The following is a 24,653-nucleotide window of genomic DNA, read 5'->3' as shown; positions in this document are numbered from 1 at the left end:
AAACCAATACAGAATTGTAAAGTAAAAATTAAAAATAAATAAATAAAAAAAAAAGAACTCAGAGGACTCAGAACTGAAAACTGATACCATGAACATAAAACGGGGATAATGCAGAAGCTGTCCTTCTGCCTGGAAGGAATAAAATTCTGACCATCTAAAGGAGGGGAATCACATGTAGACAGAACCAACAGTAGATGCTACATCTCCTGAAAGAAATCTGGGAGTATCCCAGAGTAGAAGGGAATATTGTCTGGTTTCTCATGGTATTTCCCAGGAGACCAACACCTCCCAGTGAGGGCTGGAGAACTTGAGAGCTTTGATGGGAGGAGGTGTTTGACAGATGGGCCTGGGATGTCCTACACGGTCCTGTGAGTCCCTGTGGCAAGGTAGGGGTGATGAGGGCATAGTATAGCCGGTGAGTATAGCTGGTGGACTTAAAAATGCTTTGTGGTCATGACAAGGATTCAGGGGTGACGTGCTGGTTCAGAGGATGGCAGTTGATAGAGCCTGTGATCTAGGATCAGATAGATGCACACCCTGGGACCAGGTCAAAACAGGAGATCCCAGAACATGACACACCCTCAGGAGAAGGGAAGGGGCAATGGAAAGCAGAGAAGCTGGAAGCGGACCAAGAGTGCTGCTTAAGAGAGACTTAGGAAACATCCAGATGCAACTGCATTTACCTTGAACTGAAAAGATTTTGTGCTTCTGAACAGAAAGGGGTAGGGGTGCAGGTAAGAGTGACCTTGATCATGGAGAAATAAAAGAAGCTGTATTTTGGCAAGGCTCTGTTTGTGGCAGTTTCTGGGCCAGCAAACTGGGGCCATCTTCAACTTTTCATTCTTTCTCATCTCTTGTGCTTTGTCGGACTCAGGCCTCCTATTTCTACCTCTAATGTTGCTCTTTTAACCATCTCACTTCTAAAAATATATATTTACTTTTGGCTGCACTGGGTCTTCGTCGCTGAGGGCTTTCTCCAGTTGCTCAGAGTGGGGACTACTCCCTAGTTGCAGTGAGCGGGCTTCTCATTGCGGTGGCTTCTCTTGTTGCAGAGCACGGGCTCCAGGTGCACAGGCTTCAGCAGCTGTGGCTTGTGGGCTTAGTTGCCCTGCAGCATGCAGGATCTTCCTGGACCAGGAACAGAACCGGTCTCTTACATTGCAAGGCAGATTCTTAACCACTGGACCACCAGAGAAGCCCCTCTACCTCTGTATCTTGAATCTTCCTCTTCCCCACCTGCCCTGTGGTTCAGCTCAGCCCTGCATCCCTTCTCACCTGGACAGCTGTGGCAGTCTTCAGATAAAAGCCCAGACTCCTCAGCCCGACACATGAGTCACTGCTTTCCTTCCAGTTGCATTCACACCCCTCATGCGCCCCACCCATGCTGGACTCATTTCTGTCCTTGGTGTATCCCACGGAGGCTGCTGGCCATACAGGGACCCAGTAAGAGATGAGATCCATGCCCACTCTGCCTGCTCCACTGCCCTCCCCGCAATCTTGCAGCTCTCAAATCTTTTGAATCCAACTCTTTATCTAGGATTTTACCCAGGAAGTTTCTTTTAAGCTCTGGGCCCTTCCTTTTCCTGTATTAAAATTATCTCTCTCATGTGTCATCTCCTAAGAATTTGGGTCTTTGCATTTCTGTAATTGCAAAAGTAATTTGTGGACATCTTAGAAAATTGCTAAGTACGCAAAGTACCCAGAGGCAAACACTGTCCACATATTAACAAGAAGATAGAAGAGCAGCCTTCTTGCCATCCCCAAACTCTCACCTCAGAATATGTGATCTGCTCCTTGGGGTCACCTCCCAGCTCTAAGAAGCTCTTAGATCCCTTGTATTAGGAAGGCTGCTTTCACCAGCAGCTAACAAAACACCCAAGAGTGACTTAAACAGTAAGAACATTTTATTTATTTCAAAGAAAGTCCAGAAGTCAGTGGTGCCAGGTGTTCAAGCTGGAGTCAGCACAGAGTTGGATCTCCTGGCCTTCCCCTCCTGGTCACAAGACGGCTGTCAGAGCTCCAAGCATCATGTTTTCACCCAACAGCACCTAAGCAGAAAGGAAGGGGCAGGGCCAATAAAGCCTTCCAGATGCATCTCTTTAATCAGGGAGGAAAGTGCTTCCTTAAAGCTGCCGAATCATGTCCCCGAACAAGACCCTAGTCAAAATTGGGTCATGAGAGTTCTCGGACCAGCATTTATGACACCCGATTTCTACTTCATAAGACCCACTAATGTCCCATGTGGCAGATGAGGCTTTGGGTCACTTGGAAGCTGCTCCCCTCCCTCCTTGATTCTCCCATCAGAGCTGTCAAATGCCTCTGCTGGTAATCTTTTTATTTTTTTCGGAGGATAACTGCTTTACAGTGTTGTGCAGTTTCTGCTGTACAATGAAGTGAATCAGTTGTATGTATGCATCCCACCCCACTCATCTTGGTCTCCACAGAGCCCCGAGCTGAGCTACCTGTGCTCTACGGAGGTTTCCACTAGCTACCTGTTGTACACACGGTGGTCACTGTACATCAGCCATGTCAATCCTAACCTCCCAGTCCACTCCACCCTCCCCTTCCCCACCTGTGTCCATGTCTGTTCTCTACATCTGCGTTTCTCTTTCTGCCCTGCAAATAGGCTCATCAGTACTGCCCTGCAAATAGGCTCATCAGTACCATTTTCTAGATTCTACATTTATGTGTTAATATACTGACTCAACGGACATGAGTTTGGGCAAATTCCAAGGGAGAGTGAAGGACAGGGAAGTCTGGCGTGCTGCAGTCTGTGGGGCTGCAAAAAGTCAGACACGACTTAAAGACTGAACAAAATCAAATATGACATTTGTTTTTCTCTTTCTGACTTACTTCACTCTATGATGGACTCTAGGTCCATCCATTTCTCTACAAATGATCCAATGTCATTGCTTTTTGTGGCTAAGTAATATCCATTGTTTATCCATTCTTCTGTTGATGGACATTTAGGTTGCCTCTATGTCCTGGCTATTGTAAACAGTGCTGCAGTGAACACTGGGGTGCACGTATCTTTCTGAATTATGGTCTAATTTTAAGAAATCTACTTCCCCTTCACTCCTGACTGACTCCACTGTGTGTCCACAGATGCTCTTGTGCCTTCCCCTGCGTCCCTGTCAGTCCTCTGACCCGCTTCCCTCCACTGCTGTCTCCCAGTTTCCATGTCTTTACTTTCATGTTGTGATGGATAATATTGACATTCCATTTGGTAACAATAATATCAATAAAATCCAGGTCAATACAAAAACTGACTCTCAATGAAAAGTGAAAAGGAAAAGATAAAATTCTCATTATTTGAGTCAATGATACCATACAATTCCCTGTGGGTACCTACTATGTATTTACAAGTTTTTAGAAAGTGAACATTGAGCCCATCGCAGTGGCAGCCTCTGGGGAAGAAGAAGGAAATGGGATGGCAGTGGGTGGCCAAAAGGGACTTGAGATCTGCAATGTTCTGTTTCTTAAAAAGGAGAATGTATTCATGTTGCGCTTGTGTCATTAAACTCTAATTTGGAAAAATTCCCATTCATTTTCAGCCAATTATGTCAGCTCTGTGTGTTTGGCAGTGCTTGCGTGTTTGTGTCCAGGGAGGAAGAACGTTTACTTTGTGTGTGTCTATGAATGAAATACAGTGATTAGTAGGTTTTAAAAAATGGAGCAAGCGAGAGAAAAAACAAAGCGGGGGAAGTGGAGATAACTCATTGACAACAACAATAAAACGTATAGGAATAAACACATTAGGAAATGGGTAGGTTCTTTATGAAGAAAACCATAAAATGGGACTGAAGAGGAGATGAGATGATCAGAATAAGTGTAGAGCTCTTCTGTGTTCATGGATTGAAAGTCTTAGTATTGTATTAATGTCGATTTTCCCCAAATTAATCTTTAAATTCACAGAACTTGACAAGCAGGTTTTAAAATTCATGAAGAGGAGTTAATGTGCAGTAATAGTTAGCAGAGATAACTGAAAAGGAAGCACAATGAAATGAAGCATTTCATTTAACAGGTATCAAAAGGTGGTCTAAAGCTACGGTGGGTGAGAGAGTCTGATGCAGACAGACATACACAGACGGGTGAAACAGAACAAGGGCCTCAGACCTACCTAGACATGGTGATTCAGTGTGTGAGGGAGTTTCATCTCAGCTCAGTGGAGAGAATGGACTAGTCAATCCATCATGTTGTAATAATCAGCTGTACATTTGGAGAAAGGTTAGACTGTATCTCATTTTAATCATAAACATACATTCCAAATGCACTAAAGACCCACATAAAAACAAAATTACTAGAAAGGAATGCAGAATATATTTAAACCTTAGGAGTAAGAGAGGCCTAAACACGATATATAAATAAAAGGAATAAAGGAAAAAAAATAAGCTTGGTTATGTCAAAATTGATAACTTCTAACAAAAGTTCCTAAACAAATCGGAAGACAACAGACAAGCTGGAAGTAAATAACTGCCCCCCCCCCCCCGCCACATACACACAAAAGATTAACAGAGTATATTAGGAAACTCATAAACTCAGTAAGATAAAGACAAACAACTTAATTTTTTAAATGAGCAAAAATAGATTATTCAGAAAATAGAAAATACAAATGTCTAATACACATCTGAAAATCTCACTAGCAAACAAGTATGTATAAACTTTAAAAAATGATTCAATTTCACCCATCAAATTGACAAATATTTAAAACAACTACTTATTGTGTGGGGATTGGAATCCTCTCATACCCTCTGGCTAGAAGTGTAAATGGTACAGAGATTATGGAGGACACTTTGGTAATATCTAAAACTAGAAACATGGGAACCTTGAGAAGCAAAATTCCACTTCTCAACCACTACCCTAGAGAAACATTACAGAAGAGGCAAGTGTGAGGCTGTTTTCAGTGGCACTGCTTATGAAGGAGGAAAGAAAAGATAAAACTAAATGTACACAGATCTTAAGGAAGGAAATATGTGGCCCATTCATGGGAATGAATATAACATAGCTACTAAAAGGAACCGGCAAGGGTTATTTGTATCAATTTGAGTATATCTTAGAAATATATGGTGGAAGGAAAATGCAGCTTACAGTAAAATCTCTATAAAGTGGGATGACTCATTCAAAATGTCTCCATCAATACTCTACATTTATATGGAAGGAGATACATAAAATGGTGAGGAAGGCAGGGGAGCCAGGACTTGGGAGGGTGGCCAAAGGAAATTTTAGTTACATTCATATTGTTATACTTTTAAACGGAAAATGTATTCATGCTTCACTTCTCTAATTAAAGTATAATCAGAAAAGATTTTAATTTGTTTTCAGCCAATTATGCCAGCTCTGTGTGTTTGGTTGTTCTCACAGGTTTGTGCCCAGGAGGAAGAACATTCATTTTGCGTGTGTGTCTGCAAGTCAAGCCCACTGATTAGTAAACAGGTTGAAATGAAATATGGAAAAACAAGGGCCAAACAAATAAGAGAACAGGAAATCCTGTTCACAGTTGACAACAAAGTCTGTAATAAACCCAGGAATAAATTTATCAAGAGATACTTGAGTCTTTAACTAGAGAAAACCATAAAACTTGCCTGAAAGACATAGACGATGACTGGAATTGAGCGATATAGCAGTGAGCATTGAGGGGAAGGCTCAAATATGATAAAGGTGTCAATTTTCTTCAAACTTATCCAAAACTCAATGTGATCCCAATTAAAAAACTAGCAAAATTGTTCCTGAAACTTGACAGTCTATTTAAAAATTCATGTGGTGGGCCAAATTTGCAAGGATGACCAAGGCAATTTTACAAAAACAACAAAGAGGGTGGGATTTGTCCTGCCACTTAGCAAAGCATATTATCAAGCTCAGGAGTAGACAAATAGATCAGTGGACCAGAAAGAGCTCTGACATAAAGCTGCATTGGAATTTAGTGTCAAGTAGAGGCAGCAATTTTAAATTACTGAAGAAATGACAGGTTATCCAATAAATGGTATTGGAAAAATTGGTTATCAATTTTGACATTTTTAAAAATTAAGCACTGATATCACACTTAAAATTAGCTTCATATTCAATAAAGACTTAAATGTGAAAATAATAAAATAATATATGCAAGAAGGAAAATTACAAAAGCTTTAGGAAAAACACAGGAAATGGTTGTGATCTTAGTACAGAGAGGGCCTTCTTAAGGCAAGATGAGATTCTAAATTTGACATAGAAATGAAAAGTTCTATGATGAAAGATACAATACAGTTAAAATGACAAGGGTCACAATGGTAAAGAATTATGTGCAACGCATAGAACAGACAAGGAATTAATATACCAAATTAAGAAATCCTGTAAGTCAGGAAGAAAAGAACAACACAGAAGAAAGATGGACAAAGGAGATGACACAGATGACCCCAACGGGAGGAAATAAGAATGGCCAGGAAACCTGGGAGGAGACCATGGTGTGACCAGGAAAACACAAATGAAACCAAGAAGAAACCACTTTTTATCATCCATCAGATCCACAAGCTTTAAAAGTTGTCAATGGTCTGAAAAAGGGGAGACTGACATTTACTTGTGGAAGGATCTTAAATTGGCACAGCAGCTTTCGAAGCTGACCTGGGCTGTGTCTATGAAAACCGAAACAGTGGACACCATAGAGGCTAGAGTTCTCCTCTCAGATCCTACCCTATAGAAACATTTCAGGGGCTGGCAGGTGCCAAGGTGTTCCTGGCAGTATTCGTCATGATAGTGGGCAGAGAGGAGGAACCCTCTGGTCTATGGATATCAGAGAAGGGAAAACAGTATAGTTGTGAGAAAGAGTTATATACCAAGCAGACAGCTGTTAAAAAGCAGGAACAGGGGCTGCTGTATCGCTAACCTGGGGAACTCCCCCCAAATATAAGATTAAATGAAAAATGCAGGATATAGTATAAGACCTATGACTTGGTATAATTTATTCAAAATACCTCCATCAATACTATCTATATATTTACTATGGAAGGCAAAGCATAAAACTCTGAACAGTGGTCACCTCTGTGGAGGGGGAAGGGACCAGGATCTCAGGTGACCAAAGGAAATGTTAATTACATTCATATTGTTCTACTTTTAAATGGAAAATGTATTCATGCTTTACTTCTTTAATTAAAGTCTAATCTGAAAAGATTTAATTTATTTTCAGCCAATTATGCCGGCTCTGCAAGTCTGGTTGTGCTTGCATGTTTGTGCCCAAGGAGGAAGAATGTTCACTTTGCGGGTGTGCCTGCAAGTCAAGCCCACTGATTAGTAAACAGGTTGAAATGAAATATGGAAAAACAAGGGCCAAACAAACAAGGGGAGAGGAGATCCTATTCACAGTTGCCAATGAAACCTGTAATAAACCTAGGAAGAAATTTATCAAGAAAAATGCAAGATTTTAACTAGAGAAAGCCTCCAGTTAAAATAAATAAATAAAACTTCTCTGAAAGACATAAAAGATGACCAGAACTGAGAGACAGAGCAAGGAGCACTGGGAGAAAGATTCAAATATGAAAAAGGTGTCAATTTTCTTGAAAGATATCCAAGACTCAATGTGATCCCAATTGAAATACTAGCAAAACTGTTCCTGAAACTTGACAGGCTATTTAAAAATTCATGTGGTAGGCCAAATATCCAAGGATGACCAAGACAATTTTACAAAAACAACAAAGAGGGTGGGATTTGTCCCATCACTTAGCAAAGCATATTATCAAGCTCAGGAGTAGACAAATAGATCAGTGGACAAGAAAGAGCTCTCACATAGACCCGCATTGGAATTTAGTATCAGGTAGAGACAGCAATTATAAATCAGTGGAGAAATGATACATTACTCCATAAATGGTGTTGGGACAATTACCTATCCATTTAGGGGGAATGGGAAGGGATTAAAGTTAGATCCTAAGATTTGTGCATAAGGAATTTATTTGTTAGATATAGTATAAGAGCTTAAATATGTATGTATGTAGAAACTATAAATTTTTGAGAAGGAAATACAGGAAGTATTTATGACCTTGACATAGGCAAGGCTTTCTTAAATAAGACTGCAAAAATGGCATAACATTAAGATTGACAAATTTGATTGTATCAAAATTTAAATTTCTCTGAGACAAAAAGGAAAAAGGTACTATACAATTAAATGACACACATCACAATGTAGAAAACATCTGCAATATACATGACAAACTATTAATATTCAAATACATAAAGAACTTTTAAAAATCAATAGAAAAAGACAAAAAATGGACAGTAAACACATGAAGACTTCAGCCTTGTAGGTAATTCAGAAAAGTACCAACTAAAGCAAGATACTATTTTTCACTGGTTAAAAATGGAAAACCTGGACATGATCTGGGGAAATGGACACACACACTATGAGCAGGAGAAAGGAGCAAATGGAGAACATTTTTAGAAATTTCTATTAGAATTTAAGATATGCATTTCCTACAACCCATCAGTTCCATTTCTAAGTATCTATCCCAGAGAAATACTTGTACATGTGCAAAATGAGCAATCCTAAGAGGCTCTTACAGGTGTGTCTTAATGGAATGACACTGGAAACGCTTTAATAGTCAATCAATAGGAAATAGGAAATCAAATACAGTGTAATTGGCTAGGGCTGCCAGTTGCCAGTGGCAAGGAACTCTGTGGCCCAGTGTGTCAGCTATACCAGGAGTCTCACAGGGCTTGCTAAACTGAGTAACACCTCCAGCTTGTACACACCATGTCTGTGTAAACAAACACACAAAAAGAGAACAGAAGAAATGCTTCAGTGGGCTTTGGAAAACATTTTGGATAAGCAGCAAAAACCTAAGAGCAGTTACCTCAGCAGGGGGAGAGGGGTCTTGGTGGAGGATGGGGGTGGGGGGTGTTCAGTAGAGACTTCTTTATCTGTAATACTCTAATTTTATTGAAAGGAAAATGTATTCATGTATTACTTGTATAATTAAATTTTAATTCAAAAATTCTAATTCATTTCCAGTCAATTAGTTCTACTTTATATGTGTGCTGTGTTCTTGTTTGTGTACCCAGGGACAAAGCACATTTACTCCGAGAGTGTGTCAGTGAATGAAGCATCGTGATTAGTAAATTGATTAAAATTTGGAAAGCAAAAAGAAAAAAAGAAAAGCCTTTTACACTCACAAAAGGAACATAACTGATAAGGTTCTCAGGAATAAACCTAATAAGAAACGTGGAAAAACCTTTACGACAAAATCGACCAACCTTTATTAAAAGGCATTAAAATTCAAACTAAACAAATAAAGACTTTGATTAAATGGAGACAGATACCATGTTCACGGATGGGAGGAACGGATATCCCAAAGATGTCATCTCTCCCTTCAGTGAAGTCCCTCTCAAAATTCCCACAGGATTTTCATGGAACTTCAACAAGCTGATTCTAAAGTGTGTGCATGAAAAAGTAAATGTGCGATACAACCAACATACTTTTAAAAAAAGAATAAAGGGCCAGGAAGGGAGGGGCACTTACCTGATCGGGTCGGAAGATAAAGCTTTTGCTTATTAAAATCTGGTGTTGGCCCAGAAGTAGACTAACAGATCAACAGGCCTGAATAGGGTGTAGACATAGGGAACTGGGAGAAAAGATAGTGCTGGGACAATAAATGGTGCTTAGCCAACTGGTTATCCATTCGGAAAAAGATCATATTAGATCTCTGTGTCACACTAAACATGAAAATACATTTCAGATGGGTCTAAAGACACACATTGAAAAAAAACACAGAAGTCTTCAGTGTAAATATAGAATGCGTGTATCATTCACGAGGTAGGGAGGCTTCTTAAGACGGATGAGCTATCTGCTCTGGTGCTAGCACTGCAGATGTTATCACCGAGGTTTGATATGATGCTTTAATATCCGGTCTCCTGTTGGAGCATGCCTCCAGCCTTCTGCACATGTCCAGGTGGAGCGTCTCCACCCGGACCTCACAGACTCCTCCTCTTTCTCTCAGCTCAACCTGATTGTGGAAAGGACTGTGATCCTTGACGGACTGAGGTAGACTCCAGCTCCTGTTATTTGTGCTTGATGTCAGCAAGGCACTTCCTTCTGTTTTTTTGGGGGGGGCACTACGCTAGGTCTTCATTGCGGTGTGTGAGCTTAGTTGTCGGGATCTTAGTTCCCCTGCCAGGTGTTGAATCCACATCCCCTGCATTGGGAGGTGGATTCTTGGCCACTGGGCCACTAGAGGAAGTTCCCCTCCTCTGGTTTCTGTCCCCTCCTCTATGATGGGAGGTAATGCTCTCCTTCTTATGGGGGGAGGTGAAGTTCATATGAGATGATGAATGTGAAATGCATAAATGGGACAGAACGTATAAAGATGAAGACAGCTGATTCTTATACTTTCTCTCCACCCCCCACCACCCCAAACTCCTGCCACCAGGACTTTATACCAATTCTTTCCCACATTGTACTTCTGGAGAATTATCACCGATTCTTTTTGGTCAAAAAGTTTGAATGTTGACTTCAGATTTTTCATTCCAAGGCAGATAATATTGATTCGGCACCCAAAGACCTTACTGCCTGTTGCTAGGTGCTGAGAAACACAAAAAATAATAAGACATGATCCCAGCCCTGAGACAGGATAAAAATGGTGCTAATTAGAGCTGTATTTGGTACACAGGTCAGATAAAAGCTCCCCAAAGAACATGGAGATCAAGATACTCTCTAAAAGGTAAATAATTAAATTTTGCCCCATTCAGTCAAATATACATTATTGCCCCAAACTAATTTATCCACCACCACACTTGAACCCAACCCCTGTGGGAACTCATTTCACTAACTGTCTCTATCCTTAATTACTCCATTACTCAGGCTCCCTTCCCTCAGAATATCTGTATGCCAGTATTGCTCTTTCCTTGAAGACTAAAATTTAATTTAAAGGGCTTAGACTTTGGTCCTTCACTTCTCTCCTTAATCACCCCCTACACAGGCTGCCTCTGCTATGGTCCCCTGAGGTCTCCCATGGGCCCTGGGGGGTACCAATCGGCAGGGACACTACACCGCCCAATTCCAGGGGTGCCATGGTGATTGGGCAGTTGCACCTCAGAAGAGCTCCTGGATTTTCCCTTGACCTCTGACCTTTCTGCACATAACCACTGCTGACCACTCCATCTTTCTGTTGAAAGACCTCTCTCACTCTTTCTTTTCTGTGCCCCAGGAAGATCTTTCTCTCTTTTTACAGGCCCCCAAATGTTGGTGCTTGGCCTCTTCTTCCTCAGCCTCCCTCATCCCCTCAGAATGCTCCAGAAACCTGATACCACTTCAGTTCACATTTTCACTCAGGATCCCGCAGGAGTACTGAAACGGTCTCTGTGATTTTTCTCTCTGGGTTCCAGGTCCATGCATTCAACCACCTCTTCCCCAGCTCCTGGCTTGCATGTCTCAGCTGTTTACCACCAGACTTGGGGGTCTGCCTCACAGACCTCATTTCTTTGTAGGGCTCCCCAGTTTGGAGGAAAGCACTGCCAGACCACCAGTAAGGCAAGCCCTAAACTCGGTGGTCATCTGGAACACCTCCTCTCCTTATGCATCTTCCTTCCATCCAGCTCCAAGACTGACCAGAATGTGTTGTCCAGATCCTGTCCACCGTGACAACAGAAACTTCCCAACTGGTCTCGCTACGTCCACCTCTGCTTCCTCTAATGACTTCTCCAGGGGCCAGCCAGTCTCAGATCACAGGAAATATTCAGGCAGGTCTCGAACACGCTTCCCTCACTCTCGGGAGGCACACAGGAGCTCAGCCCTGGCCTCCAGAGCTCTGCCCACCCAGCCCTGCCTGCCTCTCTGGCCTCAGTGCGCCTCCCTTTGCACAGGCAGGCGGGTCCCTCTGGCCAGAAGGCTCTTCTCGAATCTCTTCAGTCCCATGAACGCTGTCCCCTTAATAGCTTGGTTCAAGCGTCACAGCAGGGAAACCTCTGGAGTTGGCCTGGGGCAGGGGCCCTTGTACATCCTCCAGCACTCGCTACCCTTCTTTCAGAGCGTGTTCTGTCAACGTTGGAAATTACATATTTGTGTGTGTGATTACGTGGTTCACATCTTTCTCCCCTACTATCATATAAATGCTACGAGAACAGAAATCTGCCTATTTCAATTCATTCACCACAGAATCCACAATGCTGGGCACACTGCCAGGCACAAACAGGTGGTAAACTAGAATATGTGGAATGAATCAACTTTGTCACTAAACAACACTTATCGCATTTGGGAGTGGATATGAGCCTATGAACTTGCTCCTGTCTTTCCTATGCTCAACCTCCCCACTCTTGTCCTTCACATCTCCAAGTCTTCCTTCTGGCCTCCTCAAAGAACTCTCAGTGACGAATTCACCTCCCCTCCAATCTCAACATTATTCAAGTTTTACCCCACCACTCCCCTAAAATGCTCTTATTGAGGTCATCCAAAGCTTACTAATCATCAAATCCAAAGGCGGGGGCGGCGGGGGGTTGGGGGGGAGTCTGTCTTTATCTTATTGGAATTCTCTGCTGCATCTGACAGTGTTGATTACTTTCTCCTTGAAACCCTTCACTACCTTGGTTTCCATGGCAACCCACTCTCCTGGTTGTTTGTCGCATGTCTCAAGCCTTTCCTTCTCTTTCTCCTTTGTCACCTACCCACACCTTGATTGGTATTTCAAGTGTCACTGTAACTTAGGATTCTGCCCTGGGCCCCGTCCCACTCTTTCTCTGGTGATCTTACTCGTTGTCAGGGTTCCTATTACTTGAGTGGCCATGGCCCTAGGCCAGTACTCCCAGCAGAATTTTTTTCGGAGCCCCTGACCCTTGACTCAAGAGCCTGCTGGGCTCCATCTGACTATGATCCTGACCCCTTGGCTGTATCTGAGACCACTGTCTTGCCCCTCAAATTCACTCCCCATCTTCCCAGGATACACAGGAGTCTGCCCACTGTCTACCCAAGACACACAGGAGCCTTTGTCTTCACTCTATCTCTCCTCCTAAAAGCTAATCATCATTTCTGGTTTTTAATCTCCTCTAAGTTCTGGATCTATTCCATCTCCACTGGTTGAGTTCAGACTTCTCCCACTTTTATCTGGACAACGGCCTCCTAAACAAGTCTGCCTGCCTCTGTCGGGTTACTTCTTACGTAGATGTCTGGGGTTGAGGGTGGGGGTGTCGGGCTTTTCAGCATTCCTTACTGCCCTCTACCAGCCCTTGTTACATTCAGGGAGATTTCCTGTTCTCCATTTTACATGGTTGTGGTGTGACATGGGACACTCTCACACAGAACCCACAGAGGCCCCTCCTTCAGGCCCTGCCTCTTGCCATCCAGCTTTTATCAGGGGATGGCATGAGGCCCAAGCGCAACCAGTTAGACCAAGGTTCCTTCTTGACTTTGGAAGAAATAGTTAAAATTACTCAATGTGTAGGAGATACTGGCCTTCCCAGGTGGCTGGCTCAGTGGTAAAGAATCCGCCTGCTGATGCAGGAGACACAGGTTCGATCCCTGGGTCAGGAAGCTCCCCCGGAGAAGGGCATGGTAACCCACACCAGTATTCTTGTCTGGAAAATCCCTGGACAGAGGAGCCTGGCGGGCTACAGTCCATGAGGTCACCAAGAGTCAGACGTGACAGGCAGTGGTGTGAAGACCCTGAATGCAGCATTCAAGACCTATCCCCACTGACTTCATTGCTCATGATTCTTTCCTTCTATCCTGCCGCTCTAGGTCTCAGTTTCCTAATCTGTGAAATGGGGCTAGTGGGCTCTGTCTGCCTCAGTAAGGACAGGAGGGTGGATTTGCAATGAGCAGATGAGACAACACTCACAACCTCACCATTAAAAACTATGAAGAGCAGTACCCACACCAGAATGCAGAGTGCATTTCCTGAGACTCAGACAGCCTCACATATAGACAGCTTCAACTCTGACTTTCATTTCCCTGTTTGTTGATTCCTTGGGAATAGTCACAGAATCTTTGTGGTTAAAAAAAAAAAAAAATTCTGAACCTCCATTTCAGACATTTGATTTCAAGCAGGAAATAATTATTCTGTCTTTACCTAGCTCGCTGCCTGTTGCTAGGTACTGAAAGGTACAAAAATGAATAAGACACAGCCCCAAACACGAGGCAGGATGAAACTACTGCTAATTAGAGCTGCAGTCAGTACTCAGAGGGCAGAAAAACAACCTTCAGAAAAACACAGGGATCAGCTTACTTGGTAAAATGTACATGATTTAATTTTGCCCCTTTCCACCAACACAACTAATCCCTTCACCTATACACTTAATCCCACTGCTCCGGGGGCCCCTTTCATTACCTGTCCCTGCTCTTGTGTCCTTGTATAGCCCTCCTCCCTCCAAATGTCCATGTGTAAGAGACAGTGCCTTCTAGAAACTTCTGTTCCCTCAGGTCTCCCTTTCCCCTCCTGCTTTCTCAGCCAGTCTCTAGATCACCCCCACCCAGTTGGGTTTTGCCCCTTACCCCAAAGCTGCTATGGCCAGGGTCCCCAAAGACCAGGGACACTCTCATCTCCTCTGACTTCTGTGCCTTTGGCACATTAATGGTCATGCTGACCTCTGGACGTTCTCTCCTCCCTGGACTTCCAGGGCCCCCAGTTTTTCAGCCGTTTCTCCACCCCCCACCTCTCCCTGCTTAGCGTCCTCAGCAGCATCCCTGCATCCATCCCTGAAATGTCGGTCACAGCTCAGTGTCTGGCTCTGCTCCATGAACTCTGCACTTCTCTGAGTTCTCCATCTACCCCCTGGGAAGAGGCCCACACCTCCTTTGTGAGCTCCAGACTGGCAGACAGCCTTTCTTGGAAACAGCTCTAGTCAAGGTCACTTATGGCCATTTTTCCTTTTTGCCATCCATGCCCTTTGATCTTGCCTCTGATTTACACAGACAGGAAGACTTTAGGTGACAGCCCTTTCAGCCTCTCTTCCATCACGTCCGTTCTGCCTTCCTCTCAGCCCAGCCCAGAAATTCTCTGCAGCTTCTCCCTCATATTCCAAGTTCCTCAGGACAGGTGCCATGCTGCCTGCTGTGCCCCGCTTTCACTTTCCTCTGCCCACCTTGTGGGGGCTTTAGGCCCACCTCTCACAGGAATTGCTCCTGTGGGGCTTGAGGGGCCCCTAATTGCTCCGTGTGGTGGGCCCTCTGTCCCTATCTAACTGGCTTTTCTCTTCTGTTGACTGATTATTCTCTCTTGGAAATGCTCCACATCCCTGGGTTTCCATGCCAACACAGGCTCCAGGTGCTTTCCCCCTCTCTTTCTGCTGTCTCTTTTGCCTCTGTGGGCTTTTCTCTCTGTCCACGCTTAAACAGGGGAAAGATTCTCAGCCCTAGACCCTCCTTTCTCTTCTCAGCTGCAACCTTCTCCAAGGACAGCTCAACAAAGCCCATGGCTACAGTCGCCATCAGTTACAACATGAATCTTTCATTCAAATCTCTGCTGGGGTCCAAGCTCTCTCCTAGATTCTCACAGGCCATCTCTACCTGGATGCCCACCTTTCATTCAACTTGTGCAAAATTGGGCTCAACGATCCTCTTCTCACCACTAAGCCTGCTCTTCCTCCCGAGTATTCCATCCACCCAAGACACAAACAAGGAAGGCATCCTAGACTCTTTGACCCAGCAACCAGTCGGTCAGCAGCTTCTCCTAATTTTACCTTCTGTCTATCCTCTTGCCCCGACCCTAATTCAAGCCTTGCCTTCTCTACCTGGACTGAAGCAATCATCTCTTCATTGGTTCTCGCACCTCTAAATGTCTCCAAGTAACCAGAGAGAGGAAGCGGAGACAAGTAACCTCCCTGGATACTTCCATGAAGCTTCATACCTGCACCACCCATCTCGGCTGCTCCATGCTTTGCCCATGTCCCAAGCATATCTCTGGCCTTCTTACTACATATCATTTTAGAATCTGTGTGTTTTTCTATCTCTTTGACCTAATGCCCAAGAGCAGACAATATACCTTATTTATCTTCACATTCTAACACCCAGCACTATGGGTGACACAAAGTGCTAGTCACTCAGTCATGTTCAATTCTTTGCCACCCCATGGACTGTAGCCCATCAGGCTCCTCTGTCCATGGGATTTTCCCAACAGCAATTCTGGAGTGAGTTGCTGTTTCCTTCTCCAGGGGGTCTTTCCGACTCAGGGATAAAACCCAGATCCTCCAGCCTTGCAGGCAGATTTCAAAGTAGACACTCAAATTTTGTATTAATATATAGGTCATTGGCTCTTGCTTGAAACTTCCATCTCTCTCCTTCTCTTTGACTATCATATTATTTTCCAAAAAGTTTATACCAATTCACAGTTCCCTTTGTACTTAGTGCCTGTCTGACTGTATCTCATCAGCACTGAGTATTCTTAAACTTCCCCCTCTCCAAATTTGTTGGTGAAAACTAGTGCTTCTTTATTGTGTTTTTATTGTTGATTTCCTGTTATTACTGAAATTGAATTATTTTCTCAAAAAAATTTCAGTCAAGTCTGTTTTATCTTCTGTATGCTGTTGAGGTGAATGACATGCCTATCTGTTGGGTAAGGGTGAGGGTTATTTTTACTGTTAAGGATTTGTGTGTCATCTTTTTACACATTATAGATCTGCAAACAGTTCATCCGCTCTGCTTTTTGGTTCTGTTTGTGACACTGTTTGACTTTGGAAATACTTACCTTTGATGTGGTCAAGTTGGTTGGTCTTTGCCTTCTTGTACTTTGTTGTTTTTTAGCTTAGAGGGGCTTCCGCTTTCAGATACATTAAATATCCAATTCCTTTTCTCTCTGGTTTTTAATGGATTTTTGTCTCCCTTCTCATCAAAAGTTTTTGAATTTGGGTATGTGCTCTCAGGGAGGCTGAAAATGGATTATTACTTTTCTTTCAATAGTCAGAGCTCCAACTTTGGACAAGTCTTCCCCTTGTGGCTCTGACACTAAGCTAAGTTATTCCTGGCTGATGATGGCATCAGGACCACAATATCCTCAGAGAATATGCCACCTAGACAGGGAACCAAAAGGCTATCGGAAGGTATGACTCCAGACACAGTGACAATCAAATGCAGGAAAGCATTTAAGGGGTAGCAGCAAAAAACCTTTCTGGAAGTCTGGCCAGGACAGTGTGTGGAAAGATGGTTCATCCACTTTGCCAATACGAGTGGCTGAATCTAGCTGGTACCCAACAGTCTTGGATAGCTTCTGACTCTGCAAGGAAACATTACTCAGGGACCACAAGGGTGGGAGAGCCCAAGCCCTCCCCTCACCTGCATCAACCTACCTGCACAGACTCGCCAGGACATTTCACCATCAGCAGAAAAATCTCTCAGCCAGTTCCTGCCTGGCTCATCTTCTGGGGGCTGCAGCCATTGCCACGATTCTGCCATGCTCCAAGGTGTGGACTTGACCCAGATCCTGGAGTCACCATGACCCCTGTCGAATGACTGCTCTAGGAACTAGGGCATCTGAGGGCGATGCCAGAGCTAGAAAGGAACTCAAGGGTTATCTAGCCCAAATGCCTCATTTTACAAATAGGGAAATTGAGGCCCAGTGAGGGGAGGTGACTCACAGCCACCTGTTGCTGAAGGAAGGATACCAGGCTATCGAGCCTTTCAAGAGGTTCTTTTCACGTATCTTTTGTGACATGTTAGTGTCTGTGATATCTATGTGTAAAGTATTAGTCTGGAGGCTGGAAAATATTGTCACTTCAGAGTTGCCAAGAGTAGACTTGGGAGGTAAACTGAATTCTTTCACTTCTAAGAAAGACCGGCCCTCTTCATTCCTTAGGGAGTCTAGAGAGTGACTGATTGAGCCATCCACCCGCCGGCAAGCCAACTAGCAGACTATGCCATGCCTGGTCAGGGAACAAAGTTCAAGCCCCTATCCTCAAGGGTTGTGCAGGGCTTGGACGGCCAAGCTTAGGAGTCAGGACCACAAGTGACAGGGAACCACTGAAGGGCTGTGCTTGTCTTCCTCCCTCAGAGGCCCTTCCAAGTCTGCTTTGACTCTAAGACTCCTGACACTTACTTCTGCACCCAAGAGGTGTGAAGTTTATTCTTTAATGCAAAAAGTATGATTAAATGCTTGCTTTAACACACTTTCTCTCAATCAAGATCTCTCAGACTGAAGTAATAAGGATAAAGTTCACTGATATTTCTCAGAAGGCTTTGGAAATGTGGATGGCTTCCTGGGTCAGCCCCTCTTTGGTGAACAGATGGGGAAATGGGCCTGGAGGAGGAGGGCAGGGTCACACTGGAAGAGGGTCGGAATGGGCCCACGGCCTCAGCTTCCTGCCACTGGCAGTGTGAAGCGGGGAGGGGCAGCGTTCAGGTTTGGAAAAAGTGGTGAGGCCTCCCTGTGGAGACACTCCACAAGCTGCCAGGAAGAGAGGTGAGAGGCCAGAACTGCTCAAATGGCCAGCCATGGAGAAGGTTCATGTTCACCCGTATCTGACGCGGCACTCTCGAACATCCGGGTCCCTCGTGAGGAGCCGGCCGTACAGGCAGGGATTTCTCTCCAAGAGGCAAAAATCCCTGGATGGTCCTGGGCAAGCTAGTGGCCAAACAGGACTCTGGCCTCTCAGGAAAAAGCACTGTCTAGGTGTTCCTCTCCATTTTAGGATACTGTCATTTCGGGGCTTGTAAAAAAATAATTAAGGGAATTCTTGTAGAGGTGCTGACATATGGCCTCCCAAATGAGGTCTCTCCCTAACTCCATGCAGCCCTGACAACCGGCACTGTAATTATGCGCCTACAGGACTGCCTCGGAGCCCTCCCTCCTGCTGAGCTCCTCAAGCAGCGCACGGCCTTCTCAGGTTCTGGGTTTGGTACAGGGCCTGGCAAATACTCCCTGTAGTAAAGTATGAGCGGGAGAGCTGGATGATCAGATCGCATCCCTAAGAAGCTAGGGTCGGTGGAGGGCAGTGGGGGCACAGAAGAGAGGCGAGAACATGTGTGAAGACTCAGCCTTGAGCCAAGCTCCAGTGGGTGCTACGATCTCCGTTTTACAGGTGAGGAAACTGAGGCTTAGGGACATATGGTCACAGAGGCGGGGGCATAGGGTCTAGGCTCCCCAAAACCTCGTCTCTCACGTTTGTCAGTCCTGAGTTGTTCCCCAAGTTCACCCCACCAAGACCTGACAGCTGAAAGGGAGACCCAGGGCTTCTGTCTGAAACCTTCAAGCTCTCAGCCAGCTACTCCCTTTTACCTCAAGAACACTCTATAACCCAAGTTTTTCTCAAGATATGGACTTCTCTCCCTGAACCTGGCAGACCAAACTCTGCCCCTCTTCTGGCTTTTAGTCAGGATCACCTTCCCTTGTTTGCCAAGGATAGCACTGCTTATTTCTTCCTTCTTTCCAGAGCAGTGACCCTTTCTCCCCTTGGGGGTGAGGTGGGGGAGGGGGTTGGGACTGAGGGTGAGCTCTGCTCTAGATGCCAGGAGCCAGGGTTCTGGCTTGGCCCGCTGACTGAACGCAAGAGCGACCCCTCCCTGGTGGTTTCCTGCAGCTATTCAATGGGAGTCTATCCTCTTTCTCTGTCTTCCCTCCCCAGCCTGCTTTCTTCCCTGCCTTGTCTCCCTCATCCATCATGGCTCCTTGGATCCACTTCTCCCCATTTGTGATGATCTAGAAAGGGCAGGGGCCTTCCTGCCAATCCTGTTGCTTTCACTGCACAAATGCTATTGTGTTCCCAACTGAAAAAAATCCCATCTTAAGTTAAATGCTGCTGTGATTGGGTCACCCCCTATCCCCAGCTCACCCTTATCTGTGATGGTTCCATCAGCTGGAAACTGAAAGCCTCTCACTCAGGACTGAGTCTGTGGGCCTGCCACCAACATGTCAACCTTAGACCCTCTCACTCTCTCCCAACATTGCCCTCCAGGGCAGCCAGATCCTGATGGTCCTTCCTGTTACTTTCAGCCCAGGCAGTCTCTTTAGCTATAAGCCAGAGATGCTTTGATTAGACAGTGAAAAATAACATCTCCTTTATTATCTCACGGCTCCAGTACTCACACTGGCTTCGGGCCACAGCCTGAACCTCACCAGGTCCTCTCCATTTAGGGCGCTTGTTATATCTTATCTGTGGGATTATCCACCCAACGTCATTCCCTTTAGCCCAGATGACTCCCTGATGACAGAGACGATCCACCTTGTCCACTGTGTGGCCCCAAGGCCTAGTCCCCTAGAGGATTCCATAAGGCTTAAGTACCTTGGCTTGAATAACAACTCAAGACCCCGAGAGGTGGGGGGAAACCCAGTCATTGAGGAAGTCTGCATGAACATTAGCACTCAACAGAGGGCTGAGTGAAGTCACCTGGGCAAGGGGATCTCTCAGGAGAGGGAAGAAGTCCAGGAAGGCTTCCTGACAGAGGCCTCCTGGGCTAACGTGGTATGATCCTTAAATCATAAAGCATATGCAGGCTGCCCTGCAAGGGCAATACCACCTTCCCAGAGCTCAGTCACCTTCCTTAAGTGCATCCAGGAGGACACAAAGATCCTAGGAGAAAGGATTCCCTGTATGTTAGGGGTAGGAAGACTGTGTTTGCTCCAAAAACCACATTTTACCTATAAGGAAACTGAGGGCCAGACAAGGGCATGGACCAGCTCCTACAAAAGCCCAGACCAAGGCCTCATGAAATCCTGTGGTTACCAGGTACCAGTCATTTCACACTAGGAGCCACAGAGACCACCAGAATTGCCAGGTGTGGTTTTCTAATACCTCGTACCCTGCTCTTTTGCAGGAGAGGCATCTCATTCTCATTTTCCTGAAAGGCATTTCAGGAGGAGGGGCTGGGTGCTGCCGCGGTAAGATGGAGAGCAGTGCTGGACAGACAGAATGCTGATCTGGCAGTCACCTTGGGGAGGGGCGGCCTGCAGGCTCCCTGATGGAAAAGGCCACACATCTTTCAGAGAGAGGCCTGTTTGTGACTCTTTAGTGAGCCTGACCTATGACAGAAAGCTGCTTTCTAGAGGAGAGCAAAATAAGCAATAATCTTGGCTTCATTTATCATCCAGGTGTCTCCATGGGAGAGCATGGTCACAAAAGCCTTTTTTGCTTGTTTGTTTTGTTTTTGGAATTTGCAGTTGTCTGTTTTCTTAAGTCTTCCCACTAGGCTAGGAGTCATGAGCTCCAGGAGAGTCAGGCCCAGGTCTTGGCCCTGAAATCCCCAGCAAGCCCAGGACAGGGACTCAGTGTTTGCTGAACAAACCATCCCTTCCCCTTGTAGGACTCCTCAGCTTGACAAGACTTTGTTGAATCACAAAATACATCCAGAAACCCAGAAGAAGAAAAAAAAGAATGCAGGGAGAAAAACAGAAGCATCAGAAAGCAAAACACCCAGCAGATGTAATCAATAAGTTTGGTTCTCTCAAAATACCTTTAAAATGAACAAATCTTTGGCAAGTTTTGACCAAGAAAAGAGAAAGCGCTGATAGGCCCACGGTAGGAATGAAAAAGAGATAAACAGACAATGGGGAAATTGAAAAGGGCAGGATAAAACTACACAGTACTTTAGAGCAATAAATTAGTAATCTAGGTAAAACGACCCAAGTTCTTTCACAATAAACTCTCACAATAGTCCTGTGCCTTGGACAGGCAGTGCTCCTGTTATGTTTTCTAGAAGGAGACAAGATGGAGAGGTGGACACCCAGCATGGGGCCCTGGCAAGGCACCCGGCTTTGTCTCAAAGGTCACGGCCACGGGAACACGTGCACATCGACAGCACAGAACCGCGCTTCCAGCCATCGCCCAGAGCCCCCTGCGTGGCTGGCCGGCCTTATTTATTTTTCCACTTGAAATGCCGAAAGGGGTTTCACTTTATTTTTACTTCAAAAGCAGCACCATAAAAATCCTTGATGATTAGAGCTCCAGCTGTCTTAAGTTGTTTGTCAAGGGATCGGTTACTCCGATCTCCTATGGAGGGAAACAGTTTCAGGCGAGAAGCCATGGGAGCTGAGAAACGCACATGTCTCCTCTCTGAAAACTTTCAGGCTCCCTCCTGTTCACCGCCTGGCCTGCCCTCTGCTCCCCCGCCCCCAACCCCACCATCTGCTCTCCAGAGAGCAGATCGAATTTTCAGGCTAAGGTACTCTGGCGCCAAGGACTCTGCCCCTCCATACTACCCTCTCTGCCCCCCACCAACTCAGAAATCCAATACCACGACCCAAACGGACTGCAGCCACATAAAACCACAGAGTAAAGTTTATAAAGCTTTATTAAACATTTCAAACAGCTGTGCAACGAACACACCAGAAATAAAAGCCCCAGAATAGCAGTCCAAATGTCCCACAAGTGTGGCCTTGAGGTCCCGTTCCCTAAATGGACTGCCTCCAGTTCTGTCCTCTGCCTGGCCCATCTCCCTCCCACTTCAGGCAAGAGAAAGATGGATGCTTTAGATTGGAGGGACAACCATGCTGATCCCCAGTGGGCAGGGGCCAGGAGACAGTCTCGTTTGCTGACACTTTTACTGAAGCGCAGAAAAAAGAAAAGAGCAAGTGACAGTCACAAGTCTTCCTGTGTATTCTTCGTAAGGTACAGTCTATACACGCGCAGGACCGGAGAAACTCCTGGCACGAGGGCGATGGCCATTGCTCGCCTCTGTCTCGTCTGAACCACCTCGGAGTCCAGTGTGCTGGTCACTCTGCAATCCCCATGCTAAATACACACTGTAGCGGCACCTATGAGCTACCTATTGTGACACCTCAAAATCAGAATACGTTCGATAAAGCTTCTTTATAAGGGATTTACAACATGTACTTGTACAGGTACGTAAACACACACGCAGCACGCACAGCACACCACACCAAAAAATATCCAAACACCTATCGAGGGGATCCTGGCTGTTATGAAACACACAAGTACGCTCCCATTCACTCGGCTGGGGACTGCTAGATCTACATAAACACCCTGCATATCAATCCTGCAGCGCATGCATGGGAGAAACAATGAGGGCCCCCTCCTCACGACAGTTGAAAAGGCAGGAGGAAGGGCAAAGGAAGCGAAGCTGGGTGGCTGAGCAGGAGCCCAGACCCCTGGATGAAAGAGCAACATGTTATCTGTTACTTCTTCCTTCAAAATGAAGTGGGGAAAATACTGAAGATCTGTGGCCAGCAGGCGAGACACAGTGCTGTCCAGCCTGTCGGCCGGGAAAGAAAGATGAAAAAGCGAGGCTCTCGGGCGTCAGCAATCTCTTTATATTCGAGATAAGTGCAAAAACGAGCCCTGTCTTGAACAGGTGCTCCCCAAAAAAGGAAAGGGGTAAAGAGAACTTACAGGAAGCCAAGAGAGGGACGGAGGAGTCAGTAACACTCAGAAGGAAGGACAGAGGCGACAATGAGACTGGCATTTTATCTGCCCCGGTCATGCTGGGGCAGTTGACCAGGATGGGTGCAGATGCCTCGCGGGAATGCGGCGAGGGGGGTGGCCATCCTGCCAGCCGGGGGCCAAGATGGGGACAGAACACACACAACCACAAGACCACCCATGACTACAGGACTCTACAATAAAAGCACCGGTCAGTGCCCATTATTCACATTATAAGGATAAAACATCACAGGCCAAAAAGGCGCCATTAGGAATGTGGCACCCGCAGGACTGCGGGATTTGAAACTCCAATGCTTTATGACCTATGTCAATGCCTCCCCTCCCGTCTTCTGCTTCCTTGGAAAGCTAACTGGGCTGACTGTTAGGTGCCCACGACGCCGGGGTCGTGCGCCGATTCTGGAAGCGGGGAATCGGAGCAATGGTACAGGAAACAGTTTCCCCAGCAGCTATAGCAGATGAGGAACAAGGCTGCCAGGAAAACCAAGGCACAAATTGTGCAAGGCTTCCGCTCCAGGAGGAAGCTGAGCAGGTAGAAGCCCATGAACATGGAGTGGCTGAACCACAGGGCGGGGTTGAGGGGCTTGGGGATGAGGAGGACGGGCAGCAGCCACTGGAGGCAATACATGATCTCTGCCGGACAGGGCCTTCGCCAAGGCCACCGGGCACCGCTGCAGGAACCGACCTAATAGGAGCTAGCGGGCGCGGGCGGCTGCCCTCTGCTTTCTTCAACCCTCGCTCTCCAGGAGCTGAGCCGCTGTGCTCTCTGGCTGTCAGCCCGGGATCACCAAGGCAGCAGGGATCCTGAAGAGAAAAGTCAACACAATAGACAGACACAAAACAGACAGACAGACAAACAGACAAAAAAAAAAAAAACAGGAACAGAATGTATACTTATTTGGAAAAATGGATCATGGTTAACAACAGCAAATGTGAATGCCCTTTCCTCCCTGCCCTCCCATGGAAGTCTACTCTTCTCCAAGTCACCCTTTGAAGAAGCGTCCTGGCGGTCTCCCCTTCTGGCGGGTGGAGGAGGGGGGCTCGGCCAGAGGGCTCTAGGCAGGTCCGGCACAGTGGACTGGCTTTGCCTGGGCCCTGCCCAGCAGAGATCATGTATCGCCTCCTGGGGCTGCGGCCCGTCCTCAAGGGGCCCAGACCTCACAATACCGCCCTGTGGTTGCCACCGGACGGCCATGGGCTCCGTGCTGTGCCCCCGCGGAATAAGAAAAGGATTCTGCCTGTGGTCTCTTTCACAGCAGGTGCTTGGTGTAAAGTAGCGGCGCACCGCCGGCGGCAGATTGCAGGCAATGGTTCCTCGCAAGCTCTGTGAAGCTGCCGCAGCATCTCCAAATATTTTGCTTTAAGATGGCAGCCCAGAATGAGCTTGG

General features: G+C 45.8%; 1 protein-coding gene across 7 annotated transcripts in view; it reads right to left on the bottom strand.

Annotated features, from left to right (window-relative positions):
• Positions 1-1,886: 1,886 nt before the first annotated feature.
• Positions 1,887-24,653, bottom strand: part of LOC120868631 (BLCAP apoptosis inducing factor) — a 35,683-nt gene continuing 12,916 nt past the window's right edge. For 4 of the 7 annotated variants that reach the window (XR_005722269.1, XR_005722272.1, XR_005722268.1 and 1 more), the window contains 2 exons: positions 17,227-24,069; positions 1,887-2,048 (listed from right to left, as the gene is read on the bottom strand). Coding sequence is in view for 2 of the 7 variants with exons in the window: in XM_040247341.1 (XP_040103275.1) it covers positions 23,630-23,893 (264 nt within the window). In the remaining 5 variants the exon portion in view is untranslated. Of the gene's footprint in view, positions 2,049-17,226; positions 24,070-24,653 lie in introns of those variants that run through there. The other 3 variants (XM_040247341.1, XM_040247342.1, XR_005722271.1) reach the window with 2 other exon arrangements.

The sequence above is a fragment of the Oryx dammah genome, unplaced genomic scaffold (genome assembly GCF_014754425.2).
Source record: "Oryx dammah isolate SB20612 unplaced genomic scaffold, SCBI_Odam_1.1 HiC_scaffold_10, whole genome shotgun sequence".
Taxonomy (NCBI): domain Eukaryota; kingdom Metazoa; phylum Chordata; class Mammalia; order Artiodactyla; family Bovidae; genus Oryx; species Oryx dammah.
Note: the sequence above shows the minus strand (reverse complement) of the source record. Positions and strands in the feature narration are given on the sequence as shown.